The sequence below is a fragment of the Myxine glutinosa genome, chromosome 13, assembly GCF_964187855.1.
Source record: "Myxine glutinosa chromosome 13, kmMyxGlut1.1, whole genome shotgun sequence".
Classification (NCBI taxonomy): Eukaryota; Metazoa; Chordata; class Myxini; order Myxiniformes; family Myxinidae; genus Myxine; species Myxine glutinosa.
This window is the reverse complement of record NC_136273.1, coordinates 69,091,742-69,108,259: the sequence shown is the minus strand read 5'-3', so window position 1 is coordinate 69,108,259 and position 16,518 is coordinate 69,091,742. Positions and strand designations below refer to the sequence as shown.

Genomic DNA, 16,518 nt, shown 5'->3' with positions numbered 1-16,518 from the left:
AACTCCCCAAAGACCCAAAACTCCCCAAAGACCCAAAACTCCTCAAAGACCCAAAACTCCCCAAAGACCTAAAACACCCCAAAGACCCAAAACACCCAAAATACCCAAAACATCCCAAAGACCCAAAACACTCCAAAGACCCAAAACACCCCAGAGACCCAAAAGACCCCGGAGACCCAAAATACCCCGGAGACCCAAAATACCCCGAAGAGCCAAAATACCCCGGAGACCCAAAATACCCCGAAGATGCAAAATACCCAGAAGACCCAAAACACCCCGAAGACCCAAAACACCCCGAAGACCCAAAAGACCAGGAAGACCCAAAAGACCCCGAAGACCCAAAACACCCCGGATACCCAAAAGACCCCGGAGACCCAAAATACCCCAGAGACCCAAAATACCCCAAAGACCCAAAATACCCTGAAGACCCAAAATACCCCGAAGATCCAAAACACCCTGAAGACCCAAAACACCCTGAAGACCCAAAACACCCTGAAGACCACAAAGACCCTTAAATACACTAAAGACCCAAAATACCCTGAATACCCCAAAGACTTGAAGACCCAAAACACCCCAAAGACCCAAAATACCTTTAAAGGCCCAGATGATCCAAAAGACCCTGAAGACCCAAGTGGCGACAAAGACCCATAAGTCCCCGATGAGCCAAAATACCCTGAAGACCAAAAACACCCCAAAGGCCCAAAAGACCTGGAATACCCAAAAGACCCCAAAGACCCAAAATACCCCAAAGACCCAAAATACCCCAAAGACCCAAAATACCCTGAAGACTCAAAACACCCTGAAGACCCCAAAGACCCTTAAATACCCTTTAGACCCAAAGGACCCCAAATACCCCCAAATAACCAAAACACCCTGAAGACCAAAAAGACCCCAAAAATACCCCGATGACCCAAAACACCATAAAGACCCAAAATACCCGGAATACCCAAAAGACCTGGAATACCCAAAAGACCCCAAATACCCAAAAGACCCCGAAGACCCAAAACACCCTGAAGACCCAAAACACCCTGAAGACCCAAAACACCCCAAAGGCCCAAAAGACCTGGAATACACAAAAGACCCCAAAGACCCAAATACCCCAAAGACCCAAAATACCCCAAATACCCAAAATACCCTGAAGACTCAAAACACCCTGAAGACCCCAAAGACCCTTAAATACCCTTTAGACCCAAAGGACCCCAAATACCCCCAAAGAACCAAAACACCCTGAAGACCCAAAATACCCAAAAGACCCAGAAAACCCAAAAGACCCCAAATACCCAGAAGACCCAAAACACCCTGAAGACCCAAAACACCCTGAAGACCCTTAAATACCCTTAAGACCCAAAGGACCCTTAAATACCCCAAATAACCAAAATACCCCAAAGACTCTTAAAGACTCAGAGGAAACAAAAGACCCTTAATACCCAAAAGCCCTTCAAGACACCAAATACCCCAAAGACTCCGAAGACTCCATAGACCCAAAACACCCCAAAGACCCAAAATACCCTTAAAGGCCCAAAGGATCCAAAATACCTTGAAGACCCAAATGGCCCTGAAGACCCAAATGGCCCTGAAGACCCAAAACACAATGAAGACCCAAATGAAACTGAAATGGTCAAAGATGCCTATCCCTCTGAAACGACGTGTGGTGAGGCGCACGGAGCACGCCGAGGCAATCGAGGCATGCTAGTAATATTAATGATATTACGAAACAATATTCCAATTCCCCAAGGGGTTTTTTGACTTGCTATATTGACCCCCCCCCCCCCCCCCCCCTACTACCTTACGGAAGTACATTTTATTATCGGAAATTTAGAATGGTGAGGCACAGTCTGTTCTTTTCAATGACCTGATCTAACATAAGTAATAGTAATAATAATTGGCAATAATAACAATAAGGATCATAAAATTACCCCACCCCCTGCCGCTCCCATAGTGAGCAGATGTACTAGTAGAGATAAACGCACAAGACAACACAGGACCGCGAGACGAGACAAACACTGCCACTGAGCTTGGGAGGAGGGGTTGAAGTGTCGTCACTTCCCGAGGCACTCCGGGTACCAGCCACGTCACAACAACGGCGTCACCTTTCTCAACGCACTCAGCGGGCTATTATCCTAAAGAGGAATTTCCTTCTCTCAATGGATGCCAACCGATGGTGATTGTCCAATCTCTTATCCTTTAAAATCTTGAATGCCAAGCAAGGAAGCAGCATGCACCGTATATAAAGGTTTTGATATGGCATGGCCAAGGTTTGAACCGTCGACCACCCAGACTCGGAGTGGACGATCGAACCATTACACCACCAAGTCTGGTATTGTTGTACACCGCACCTTCCCTATGCCATCTCCAGGCGCTGCATAACGTCATTGCCGGGCACCGAAGGGGGCTCGGCAATGACGCACGCTGAAAGGGAGTACTCAGTTTTCACTCTGGTTGTTTTCTTTCTTGTTTTCTTGTTTGTTTGTTTGTTTAAATGTTTGTTTGTCCGGGCGATATCTCAGCCATCCTTGAAGCTAGGAAGCTGAAATTTCGGCACAATAGTGAGCAACTACTTTGTCAAAAACAATATTTTTTTGTTATTTGATTAATCAATTAATTGATGAGTTATTTAATTATTAGAGATTAATTAAGTACTGATACATTTCCTTTCTCTTCTAGGCATTATCTCAGGCACCTTTTGAGTTAGGAAGCTGATATTTGGACATGTCAATCAGTGACTAAGTGATTTGGCTGCAAAGGTTATTTTTGATTTATTGATTAATCAATTAATCAATTAATCGATTAATTATTTAATTATTCGATTAATGACTAAATTTCTTTTTTTTTAAGTTACAGATTCTGATGAAATGGTGGTGGTTTATGTGTTCTATTAGCGAATTGATTAATTATTTAATTTTTTATGTTCATTATTTATTTATTTTCATTATTAATTATTTATTTATTTTATTTCTCCTCTGGGCAATATCTCAGGCACCTTTTGAGCTAGGAAGCTGATATTTGGACATGACAATGACCAAGTGATTTGGCTGTAAAGTGTATTTTTGATTTATTGATAAATTAATTAATCGATTAATTATTTAATTATTCGATGAATGACTTCATTAATTTTTATTTTTTTAAGTTACAGATTCGGATGAAATGGTGGTGGTTTATGTATTCTATTCGACAATTTTTTTTTTGTTTTGTTTTTTTGTATACAAGATCGAGGCTCGTGAAAGAGCGAACATTAATCACACAGAAAGACAAACAGACACATAAAACAAATAACATCGGGAGCGATAGAAAAGATGGGGAGAGAGGGGGAAGGACACAAACACAACATTTGAGAGCAGGGACGGAGAGACATGGAGACATCGAGAGAACTGTGGGAGGGAGAGGGCTTTGGGGAGGAGGCATGGGAAGGGGGGGGGGTGGGAGAGGTATAAAACATATGGACACTGCCAGGACTTCCAGGAAAGAAGTTGGAATTTCAAACAAGGTGGATCTGGGGTGAATTAGTGGGGGTAGAAAAGATCAAGGTTTTGGATGGGGGAAGATAAGAGATGGTAGTGAACAGCTGTTTTAAAGACCTGGAGGGAGGAGTGGGATTGAAGTGAGTGTGGGAGTTTGTTCCAGAGGTGGGAGAAAAGAGGAATGAAAGAGTGAAGGTGAGCAGAGAGCCGAGATTTCGGCAGTTTAACCATCAGAGGGTGGCTGGCAGATCTTGTGCGACCTGTAGGAATATTTGGGGGACAGAGCACAGAGAGAGCTGGGGGAGCAAGGCCGGAGATGAGTCAGTAGAAGACAGAAAGACCACCTACCTGCCTGCGGTGAGTGAGTGAAAGGCCCTCAGAGATAGCTTCATCACGGGAGATTCCAATGATTCTGAAAGCTTTGGATTCAACAGCGTGAAGCCGAGCCAGGTGTGAGGCAGGAGCACCAGCCCATAGGGGAGAACAGTATTCCATTGAGCTGCGGATGAAAGCCTTGTATGTGGTGAGGAGCTCAGGTGTGCCAAGGAAGGACTTCGCACGACGGAGGATGCCCAGTCTGCGACTGGCTTTGAAGGCCAGCTTCGAAATGTGGTTTTCCCAAGAAAGATCATGGCAGATAGTGAGACCCAAAAGCTTGAGCGACAGAACTTCTTGGAGAGGATTGTTGAGAAAGTAGATGGGAAGGTTGTCCAGTCGATCTTTTCGGAGAGACATAGTAAGAGTGTGAGATTTGTCAGGAATGAAAGACATGTTCCACTGGTTTGACCAGTCTGTGATTTTGTCCAGGTCTTCAGAGAGTGAGGAGGCTGCAGACTGCCGATCTGAGGGAAGAGGAATGGAGCGGCAGAGAGTGGAGTCATCAGCAAAGAGAGAGAGAGGATTTTCCAGAGAGTCGGAGAGAGCATTGATAAAGACCAGAAAAAGCACAGGGCCCAGCACACTGCCTTGGGGAACTCCAGCCTGAACAGGAAGGGGAGATGAGAGAAATCCATTCAGGGCCTCACGTTGACTACGACCAGAGAGGAAGTCCGCAAGCCATGCATGGAGATTTCCATGGATACCATAGGAGGAGAGTTTGGTGAGCAGAGCTGGGTGCCAGACCGTATCGAAGGCACGTGATATGTCAAGGGAGACAGCTCTGATTTCCTGTTTGGCATTGAGGACCTCCATCCATTGTTGAGACAGCAGAAGCAGCATGTCCAGAGTAGAGTGACCTGGTCTGAAACCAAATTGATGATCAGAGATCAAGCCATTGGAGAAGAGGAAAGATTTCATATCCGAAGCAATGATGGATTCCATGACTTTGCTGATAATTGGGAGCAGGCTGATTGGTCTGTAGTTGCAAGGATCTGTTTTTGCACCTTTTTTGTGTAAAGCGGTAATGTTTGCTGATTTCCAGGATGCTGGCAGATGACCTTGAGCAAAAGATAGGGTGAAAAGAACAGAGAGAGGGTGAGATAGAGCGGCAGAGCAGGATTTTAGGACCCGTGGGCTGATGCCATCTGGTCCAGTTGCAGAATCAGAGTCGAGGTTTGACAAAAACTCCTCCACCTTGTCAGGAGAGAAGGACACAGAGTCCAGGAGCAGTTGGGTTCGACTGGGAAAGGTGGGAACAGAGAGAGATGGGTTTGTGACTAAGGATTTTGAGGCAAACACAGAGTTGAGGCATTCGGCTTTGTCATGTGCGATGTCAACTGTGTGGCCATTTGAGGTAAGGGAGGGGATGGAGGGGGAACAAACACCAGAAACGGATTTGACCAGATGCCACCAGGATTTGGAGGAAGGAGACAGGTTTGAGAGTTCATTCTTGAGTGAGGAGAGATAGTGCTGCCTGGCACTCCTGAGGGTAGACACACACTTGTTCCGAGCTTGGTGGAAGGAACTGAGATTGCCTTCAGTTGGATTAGCCTTCCAAGAGGCAAAGGCAAGTTGTTTCAGGGCAACTGCCTCACCACAAGATTCAGTGTACCATGGACGGGAGGAAGGGTAAGACAACTGAAGGCGAGATGGGATAAATCTGTGCATGAGAGAGATCAGTTTGCTTTGGAAGAATTCCCAGGAAGAATTGATGTCAGAGGCAGTGGAGATGGGAGACCAATCCAGATGATTGATGGCTGCTTGAAGACCGTCCCAGTCGGCCTGGGTGAAATGCCAGACTAGTCGACGCTGAGGAGGCTCTCTGAGAATGGCCAGAGAGATGTCCACTTTGACAAGCACATGATCAGAAGAACCGATTGGAGCAGAAGAAGAGCAGCAGACATTAGTGGGGAATTGATTAACTATTTAATTTTTTTAATGATTATTATGTATTTATTTTCATTATTAATCATTTATTTATTTTCTTTCTCGTCTGGGCAATATCTCTGGCACCTTTTGAGCTAGGAAGCTAATATTTGGACATGACAGTGACCAGGTGATGTGGCTATAAAGGATATTTTTGATTTATTGATTAATCATTTCATCGATTAATTATTTATTGATTAATCAATTAATTATTTAAATTTTTTTATTAATGACTTATTTAATTACTTTTTTTAAAGATACATCTTCAGATGAAGCACTCGTGGTTTAGTTATGCTATTAGCCAATTGATTAAGAAAATATTTTGTGATAATCTTTTATTGATTTTAATTATACAATTAATCAATCAATTAGTGTACACCTCTCCCTCCCAATGCACTCTCTATGAGCTGCACCGCGGTATTGCCGGGCGCCAGAGGCGCCCCGGCAATGTCGCGCTGTAGGATATTTAATTATTTGTCATGGGGGCGGTGTACTTTGAATGTATCTGTACTTGTTTCTATTCCTGTGATCCTGAATGTCAGATACCAAGATCGAGTGAATGTTAAGGATGGGGATTCCTTGCACAAGGATTACCATCTCAGTGTGTAAGGCTTTTTATCTCACACTCAAGCAGGAGTTTGTACAGACATGACATGCAAGACAATGGCATTAGGTCCTTAAGGTATCTGTAAATACCCTACGGTATTTGTAGACATGGGTGTCACTTTCACTTCAAATCCCAAGGATTTCTGTAGCCAATGGGCATACAAATACAGCTGGTCGGTTTGAAACCTGCGATCCCAGCATCATGAGCGAAGTGTGAGGATGAGATGAGATGATGCAATGTTTTGTGCCATGGAAACTGTTTAAATTTAAGGAAGGGTTATACTGGGTGGTTTGTCATTGATTTCGCAGCAGTACGTTGATGAATCACTCTGCCTGTGAAACACCAGGATGACAGTTTACAGCCGGATCGGGATTCAAACCCAGGCTAGACAGCTTAGAGGTGAGTATGTATACCTCTAGGCCATCCTGCCAGCCCACACTACCGATGAGAATGAATGATCTATATTGAGGTAGATCTGTGTGCAGACACACCGACACACAAACTGATTACAGGAGCCTCTCCTTTTGCTTCAGGACAACAAGAGAAACATAATTTAACCCTTTATCTTCCACACAAGCATCATCTAGCATTCTAACTGATATAATGCATAATGTTGGCAGTTTTATGACAACTAAACATTTAAAGCCCCTTAATAAGAAGATTTCCAAAGATAAACATTGACAATCATTTGCTTGGGAATTATTTCATTCTCATGGTGCGCAGTTGAAGATTTATCTGGAGTAGATTTCCCAAATTATTCACGCATCCAAATAGAAACCAACGCACCCCCAGCAGAGCTTTCACCTGTGTGCCTCCAGGATTTTCTCCACCAGAACATCGCCGATACTGTTGTAAATGGTCTTGTCGTCTGAACAACTGATGAAGAACTGGTTCTGCACAAGGGAGCGATACCAGTCATCGGGTCATGCAGATCAGAGAGCGAATGGGTCGTTTGCACAATTATTGTAACAAAATCACTTTGTATCAAGACCAGCTGTCCCATCTGCAAGCATTCTGCACATTTCGAAAAGAGTGAGCCACTGTGTGCCGGTATCTTTGGCCAAGTTATTTCTCCAATAAGCATGGACACTGCAGGTTTGGCAGATGTTCGGCCGAGTAATGTCATAACAAGCAGAACAAATTGATGATTGAATTGCAGCCAAATATGCATTCATTAAAGATAACCAGATACTATAATAATATACAGCTTTATATTATTATAATAGAGCAAACGTATATAATGGTTATGTTTGCGACCAAAACGTCTTCTTGTTCTTCTTCTTCAAAATAAATTATTAACACCCTCTTAATTAACCCCCTTCATTAAGTTTAGACTGCTGTGACCCCACAGACCTTTGACGACCTTTTAATTCCCCCAAAAGACCCTGAAGACCCCAAAGACCCCGAAGACCCAAAACACCCCGAAGACCCTAAAGACCCAAAACACCCCGAAGACCTAAAACACCCCGAAGACCCAAAACACCCCGAAGACCCAAAACACCCCGAAGACCCAAAACACCCCGAAGGCCCAAAACACCCTGAAGACCCAAAACACCCCAAAGACCCAAAACACCCCAAAGACCCAAAACACCCCAAAGACCCAAAACACCCCAAAGACCCAAAACACCCCAAAGACCCAAAACACCCCAAAGACCCAAAACACTGCAAAGACCCAAAACACCCCAAAGACCCAAAACACCCCAAAGACCCAAAACACCCTGAATACCCCAAATACCCTTAAAGACCCAAAAGACCCTTAAAAACCCCAAAGAACCAAAATACCCCAAAGACTCTTAAAGACTCAGAGGAAACAAAAGCCCCTGAACACACTGAAGACCCAAAAGACCCCAAAGACCCAAAACACCCAAAATACCCTTAAAGGCCAAGAGGATCCAAAAGACCCTGAAGAGCCAAATGGCCCTGAGGACCCAAAACACCATGAAGACCCAAAAGCCACCAAAATGGTCAAAGATGCCTATCCCTCTGAAACGACGTGTGGTGAGGCGCACGGAGCGCGCCAAGTCACGCGAGTAATATTTCATGTTCATGATCTTTTAACCAATTTTATTTTATGAGAATTATAATGCTGGATAACTTTATTGGAATATTTTCATAACAGCTGTGACTGATTGAGATAAAGCAACTGATACAGTGTACTTTTAATGATTAGTTATTCATCAAGGTCGCAATGTACTACCTTGTGGCGGCGCCCGTAATGCGAAGCGGGGTTTAACAATTGGTCCACTCTGTCTGTATGCCAGTCGATGAGCGAGGAACTACAGTATTTAATTTCAATTTACTTTTATATTTTGAACATTAGTACACCCGTTCCTGATGGGGGCAGCAGGAAGGGTCATGTTATTTTCCTCCCTGGGGTATATAGATTACGGTAGATCAAGGATCGGGCCTTAAAAACATTTGGGGTGTGTTTATTTATCAAGTTTCTTGTTGAGAGCTCGCCAAGTGGCTTCACCATTGGTTTATAATATTTTTTACTTCTGGTAAGGGCCGTTGTTGCCAAGAAACGCCATGATAAGCAATTATTTATTCACGTTAACACGACGTTTGTTTAAGGAGGAAACACCCCTCGGGAAGAGGGGATATTATTAGTATTGTGCTGTTGTCATAAGTGTTGTTATTCCTTTTGTAATGAGATGCGGCTTTGGAAAAACGCCATGAAAAACGCCCTTGAAAAACTCCAAGGAAGCGGTAGGAAGAAGGATCGTGTTATTAACAAAGGTAGGGTATATAAACTACAGTAGATCTTCATTCAGGTGAGCTCATCGACACGATAATCATAGATTTCCTCATGGAAGTCTGGATTCCTCCAGATTTATTTCAGTTTAGTGTTAAACAGCATTAGCTACTGTTAAAAAAAGGTAATCATACGTGTTTGTGGTTTATAATAGTTTTACTTCTGGGAGGGGCCGTTGCTCCCATGAAACGCCATGATAAGCTATTTGTTCATATTTAACATGGCGTTTGTTCAAGGAGGAAAAACTCCTTGGGGGTGGGGGGGGGGGGGCAGGGTGGATATTATTTGTATTAACATTTTTTGTAATAACATTAATATAATGCTATTATCATGAGCGTAGTTATTACTTTTGTTATAGTAGTCAGGTTCACTTTGTTTTTTCGTTCAAAATTATTGGAGATTAGCAAACCTAAACATTGTTGGAATATTCAGAGCATGAGGAATCCAAAAATTAATGTTGGCATTTGCGTCGACACCTTTGCGAAAATGACACTCAGGACAGTGATGAAGATCTATAAAAGCATATTCCTGAACGGTATAGACCTCGTAGATCCTGTGTATGGGACTTGCAATATCATGTATTATGTAATACAGTTATATCACAAATATAAAGACAATGGTTTTCAATTACCTTTGTTTGTTGCTTTTCTATAATCCTGAGCACTATTTTGAGGGCTTTATTGGATTCCTTAACCCGTTAAACATAGGATTAGCATATTTAATCAAGTTTCTTGGTTGACGAGAAGCCGAGATAGCGCAAAATATGTATGTTATGGTGGCCATTTTGAAAATCCAAATTCTGTGTCTGTGCAAATGCCAACATTGATTTTCGGATTCTCCATGCTCTGATGATTCCAAAAATGTACAGGTTTGCTAATCTCCCAAAATATTGAACAAAATTATATTTGTTAACATAGTGAACCAGACTATAAGAAACGGCCTTGGAAAATCACCACAATAAAGCTATCTTAACACGGATATATAGTGGCCTCAAAAAGTATTCACACACCTTGACTTTTTCATATTTTGTTGTTACGGCCTGAATTTAAAATGGATTAAATTGAGATTTTTTGTCACTGATCTATACATAATACCCCATAATGAGAAAGTGAAAACATGTTTTTAGAATTTTTTATAAATGAATTTGAAAATGGAATGCAGAAATATCTAATTAATATAATTATTCAACCCCTCCGCCTTCCCTCCTGAGTGAATACTTTGTAGAAGTGCAGTGATTACACTTTGGCAGTGATTACAGCTTCAAATCGTCTTGGGTATGTCTGTATCAGTTTTGCACATCTGGATTAAGGGAGTGTCGCTCATTCTTCCTTGCAGATTTACTCAAGCTCTGTCAAGTTGGATGGGGAACGTCGGTGAACAGCAATCTTCAAGTCTTTCCACAGATTTCCAATGGGATTCAAGTGTGGGCTTTGGCTGGGCCACCCAAGGACTTTTTAATTCTTGTTCTGAAGGCATTCCAATGTTGCTTTCGCTGTACGCATGGGGTCATTGTCCTGTTGGAACGTAAATCTTTGCCGCAACATCAGGTCTTTTGTGCTCTGAAGCAGGGTCTCCTCAAGAATTTGCCTGTATTTGGCTCCATTAGTTGTTCCCTTTATCGTTACATGTCTCCCAGTCCCTGCTGCTGAAAAGCATCCCCATAGGATTGTGCTGCCACCACCATGCTTCATGGGAGGGATGGTGTTAGATGGGTGATGAGCTGTACTCAGTTTTCGCCAGATGTAGTAATTTGTATTCAGGCCAAAGAGTTCAATTTTCGTCTCATCAGACGACAGAATATTTTTCCTCATGCTCTCAGTCTTTCACTTGCTTTTTTGCAAACTCCAGGTGTGCTGTCATGTGACTTTTTCTCAGAAATGGCTTCTGTCTGGCTACTCTCCCATAAGCCTAGATTTGTGAAGTGTCGCAGAGACTGTTGTCCTTCCGGTAGGTTCTCCCATCTCAGCCAAGGAACTCTGTAGTTCTGTCAGAGTGGTCAATAGGTTATTGGTCAACTCCCTGACAAAGGTCCTTCTTGCCCAGTTGCTCAGTTTGGTCGGATGGCCAGCTCTAGGAAGAGTCTGGGTAGTTCCATATTCTTTCCATTTCCTAATGATGGATCTCACTGTGCTCTTGGGAGCTTTCAACACCTTAGAAATTGTTTTATACCCTTACCCAGATTGATGTCTAGCAATTCTATCTCGGAGTTCGACGGAGAGTTTATTGGACTTCATGGGAGAGTTTCTGCTCTGACATGCACTGTCAACTGTGGGACTGAAAATGAAAGGTGCGTTTCTTTCTAAATCATGTTCAATTCATTAAATTGGGCACAGGTCTACTCCAATCAAGTTGTAGAGACATCTCTAGAACGATCAAAGGAAATTGGATGCACCTGAGCTCAATTTGTGGGGTCATAGCAAAGGGGTTGAATACTAATTGACTCAAGACATTTCAGATTTTCATTTTTAATTATTTTGTAAAAATTTCTATTAAAAATATACTTTGACATTATGGGGTATTATGTGTAGATCAGTGACAAATTTCAATTTAACCCATTTTAAATTGAGGCTGTAACACAACAAAATGTGAAAAAAATATAGGGGTGTGAATACTTTCTAAAGGCACTGTACACCCTTGGCGGGGAAAACCCCCTTGGGGTGGAGGGGGAGTTAAATCGCTACAACCTCCATCGTGTGACCCTTGGTACTCGTGCATAACATGTTAAATACTAACGTGTTAAATAAATAAGGTGGTCGAATAGAGGGCGATTCAACGATGGTAAACCGGATTTAATATTTTGTGTTTCTACAGCCTTCAAAACCTATTTTCAACTACATTTTATTTCAAATAAATTATATATTTTTAACACAGTGGAACACAAATCACATTGTTTGCACTTCCAAAAACCTCCAGTTTAGCAGTACTTGAGCAAAAATTTACACCGTCTCGACCAATAACATTTGCCGTGTGCTCTGAGGGCGGAGGAACAGTGAGATTCAAACAAAATAGCGGTGCCGAGCAATGCAATGACAAAGCTAACTTCATCCAAAAATCTCTCTTTAGTGCATCACTTTCTGAAAGATCATTCAAAAATCGTCAGTTTCTCTGAGAAGAGTTGGCAAAGGGTTGGAATTGCACAAATACATGGATACACCTCAATGGTGCCGAAAAACACATCTCAGTGGAGCATCCTCAGTTCTGGCTGTCCATTGTGCCTGTTATTCAAAGTTCATGACCAAAGGGAATATGTCCTTCAGTTTAGCAGTAATGCCAAAATTGTACGCCATGTCGACCAATCAAATTTGCCACTCTCAGGGAGGGTGAACTTCAAAAAATTTCTTCTTCTTCTAAAAAACTGTTTCCAATAAAGTTCCATGTCCTTTTTCTCACGAATGCAAGGTGTTCTATGAACTGTCTAATTCAAGGTCAAATATCCATAAAAAGGTTGAGGTTGTGGTGAGGCAGAGCGCAGGGCTTTCATTTTGTATATGGTACTTGCCTCAATGTACACATAGTGTTGGCTTTCCTTGATGGCCCATAGGTATGCCTCCAGGATTGACTTCTCGTGTCCACGAAACCCAGCTGACCATTCACCCACCGAGCGCAACACCTGAACATAATCATATTATAACCCACTCACTTTCACAATGTGACCATAACCAAACGTTGTTTATGCAACACTTCATCTTCCCATTGTTTCCATCATGGTTCCTCCGTAATGTCTGAATACCTGTACGTTGGCTGATATGGCACCCCGTACAGTAAAGGGCAGGTTGTCAGCTGTGATGAAGGACTTTGGCACCAGTTCTGGAAAGCTTGCAATGGACTGCTTCTGCTTGACCCTCTACACAGTGGGCAGAAGAAAAATAAGGCAGCAAAAAGTGAGTGAAATCCTTCTTCAACGCTAAATAAATATGAAATAGGAATAGAGAGGAGCAGAAGGTGTGCTGTGGAAAGACTGCAAGTGGAATTCTTTGACTGGACACACTCAGAAATCCTGGGCAGTGTGGAGACAAATTGGACCCCAGACAAGCTGTAGGTCCCCTTAATGGTCAACTTCAGATATATGAACTGGGTAAGCAAAAGTCAAAAAGGATGGAATATAAACTTTGAAAACTGCACCAAAGTCATGGGAAGATGACGATCGAAAGAGACGTTAGACAGAGAGACACAATCAAATCTCTCCAAATTTAGTCACTGCAGACAGAGAATGGGTGCCCCACAGATAAATTGGGGGAAATAACAATAAATGTCGACGGAGAAAGACTAAATCACCGACAATTAAAAGACAACATTGTTCTATAATTTGAGACGATGAAGAAGAAATGAAAATCATGATGGAAAATATACATTTGGAGAATTACAAGATAAAAGATACTCAAATCAATACATAAGAATGTATCCGGGTCACTTGGAAGGAGTTATAAAGAAATGTGCACAGAGAAGGACGGGAAGGAATTGGTACAAATGAAAATGGGAAACAAAATAAATTACATCTTGATTGACAAACCACCTTTGTTTGTGAAAAAACAAGTTTACACCAAATTCGTAAGAGTGTAAGACCAACAATAATTTCTTGTTATGTTTTTGGTGTAGGGATGAAATACCTTAGTCGAGATAGAATCGTGTAGGTTTAGAATGCTCCGAGTGTCGCGAAGAAGAAGAACCCACCTCAATGTATATTAAGTTAGGCCGACTGTCCGGGTAAGATCGTATATGTGTCTCCATACGAGGGGTGGAGCTATGCTAATTAGGTAGGGCTTAAGGATAAACCCCAGTGTGTAATTGCCCTGTGATTTTTCCCTTCGTTGTTATTGCATCACAAAGGGTCACCACAATAACTACAACGATCGCACTGCAAATGGACTCATTTGCTCACAACGCCATCAGCGCTAACCAACACCTAGCACATTTGCTGATCAGCACACAAGCCCTGGCCCCACGGCCTTCGACGTCATCCAAACATTCCCGAAGAGAGATTAGACTTCGCCCCCCCTTCCCCCCCCCCCGACATATCCTAACGGGGAGGCCACGCCCCGACCTTCGTGATTGAGAAGCGCTAGGTGATTGAACATAGAGTGTGACATGAATGTGGAACATTCAGGAGAAGGCAAAAAGACGAGTCTCGCCATCTTTCTCTCTCTGTCTCGTTCTGGTTCTTATCGCGAGTGGACGCTGTGGATTCGGGTGCGCTGGTGAGGAGACGTGTCGGGGCTTTGGGACTTTTTGCAACGTGGAAGGAGGACGTGTTGGTTGACGGTGGTGCCCTGCGGAGAAGGAGGGGGTCGCGAGCAAAACAAAGAGGGATCCTGCCTGCTTGTCTCATGCTGGCGGCTGGCTGTAGGCATGATTCTGCGCCATTTTGTGTGTTTCCTGCACGGTGGTTCGAGGCGACGTCCAGCAGCCTTACCAGCCATTTTGGGATGCAAAGCTGAGTTCGGACGATTATAAAAGGGATTTTATTTTTACTTTCGTTTTCCCCTTGTTTGTATACGAGTCTGATGGAGGGTCCCTCATTTAGGAATTTTAGTTTACCTCATCTTTCATTGTTACTTGCATTCATTTTCAATAAATCATTATTTGTCGAATTTTACTTTCCTTGTTTTGTGGATTTTGCTGTCCCGTCTTTGTATCTGTGGCGATCGGATAACCTCGATCAGGGAAGACCTCGAACCTTCCCGCGCATGTCACGACTGCCAAGTTGCATATACGCCTTGGAGTTAAAGCTCGTTTTGGCCATTCGTCCTCTTGGGGTCTTAACCCCGGGGACACGATAGTATCGAAGTGGAACATGGTGTCTCACAAAGAAGCCTTTAGCAAATGACCAGACTCAGTGGCCTAATGGTTAGAGGATCCACTCTCAGTCTGAGAGGTCGGCCGTTTGAACCCCAACAGACTCATATCAAAGATTTATAAAATGGTAGTGCTCCTTCCTTGCTTAACATTCAATATATTGTTGCGGATTTGAGAATCCTGTATTTTTTTTTGTAAATATCACCCTCTGTAAGTAGTGTAATGATTCCTTGTAAATACCTCTGTTTTGTGTGTAAAGGTCAAAGGTCGTCCCCCTTAGTTAATCCATCGCATGCACGTAGAAAATCATATACCCTTCTAAATAGTTATTTCTTATTCCATGTAGTTTAAGGCTCTGTTTCCCATTAGTTGACTCTGCATTGCACCGAATTGAAATAAGATAGATCCCCTTTCAATTGCCCAAAACCTCCATTGCCGACCGCATTGCCAACCGCATTACCAACTACACCAGTCCTCCATTACGCACGCGGTCAGCTCGGAGAAGAAAGGCGTCTCTCCACCTCGTCATCAGAGGGAGGAGTGAACCAGCCCCGATCAACCAACCAAGGATGAGGGGTTTGGCTTGAGAGGGCGGAGAGAGAACAATCGGGCAGTTTTGCGAACGTTCCAGGGTGTGGCGCTATATAACCCGTCACGCGACGCCCCCACCTCAGATGATTGAGGGAGTGAGATGACTGAGCAGTCCACCGAAGTCCAGTTGAGGAGTAGCTGGGATGCACGTTTTAACCAACCGCAGCTCTGAGACCACCGCAGTTTCGACACGCAGTTTCGACACGCAGCTTTGACACGCAGCTTTGACACGCAGCTTTGACACGCAGCTTTGACACGCAGCTTCGACACACAGCTTCTACCTGCTGTTAGTGTTACGCGGGAACCAGATTGCGGTGGCATCGGTGGCCATCGAGGTCGAGCCCGATGTCCCGTGCGGGAGCAAGCTCCAGCTGAACCTTCCTCCCTTTCCAGCCATTCGTTCCTGCCTTCATTCCCCATTCGTGTAAGTCTGATTGTCATCTGTTTTGTGTGTCTTGTCCTGGGGTATAAGTACGTTTGTATAAGTAGAAATTGCTCTGTGTCCTTCTGCTCCCTCCATTTTCTGAATATTACTTTGATTGCTTTTCTTCCTTTAGTCTGGTTTAAATAATAATAAATCCTGTTATTTCCTACTTTTGCCTTCTTCTTCTTCCTCGTCCGTTCGTCCTTGTCTTTTCCACATTGAATACCTGTGGCACGATTTGGCCGACGACTAAGAATCGGGTCTAGTTCTGTTAATGGTTCTAGCCGTGGCTGCTAATCCGCTCGGCAAATTAACATCTTGTCCGCGGTCTCGAACGAGGTTGCTCACCTGCCTCCCTGGAGGGAGCTGGGCAGCTTCAGGACTCACGTCGGTCAGTCACAGACAAGGGGACTAATCCCCCCTTGGTAAGGGGAAAAGGGGCCGACGGTGAGATCTGCAACAATATATAAAAATGATAGAGCACAGACAAACAACCATAGGTTGGCAACTGTGACTCAGGATAGATGGGCGTAATGGCCTCCTCCTGCATTTAGGTTATTTGTAAGGGCCCTCAAATTGAAGAAGA

General features: G+C 43.4%; 1 protein-coding gene across 2 annotated transcripts in view; it reads right to left on the bottom strand.

The window, feature by feature from the left end:
• The window catches only part of LOC137439008 (phospholipase D1), a 141,924-nt gene that overhangs the window by 16,448 nt on the left and 108,958 nt on the right, over positions 1-16,518 (bottom strand). For both annotated transcript variants that reach the window (XM_068134568.2, XM_068134569.2), the window contains exons 19-21: positions 12,855-12,968; positions 12,624-12,734; positions 7,174-7,262 (exon numbers count right to left, since the gene is read on the bottom strand). In XM_068134568.2, coding sequence (XP_067990669.2) covers positions 7,174-7,262; positions 12,624-12,734; positions 12,855-12,968 — 314 coding nt within the window. The remainder of the gene's footprint in view (positions 1-7,173; positions 7,263-12,623; positions 12,735-12,854; positions 12,969-16,518) is intronic.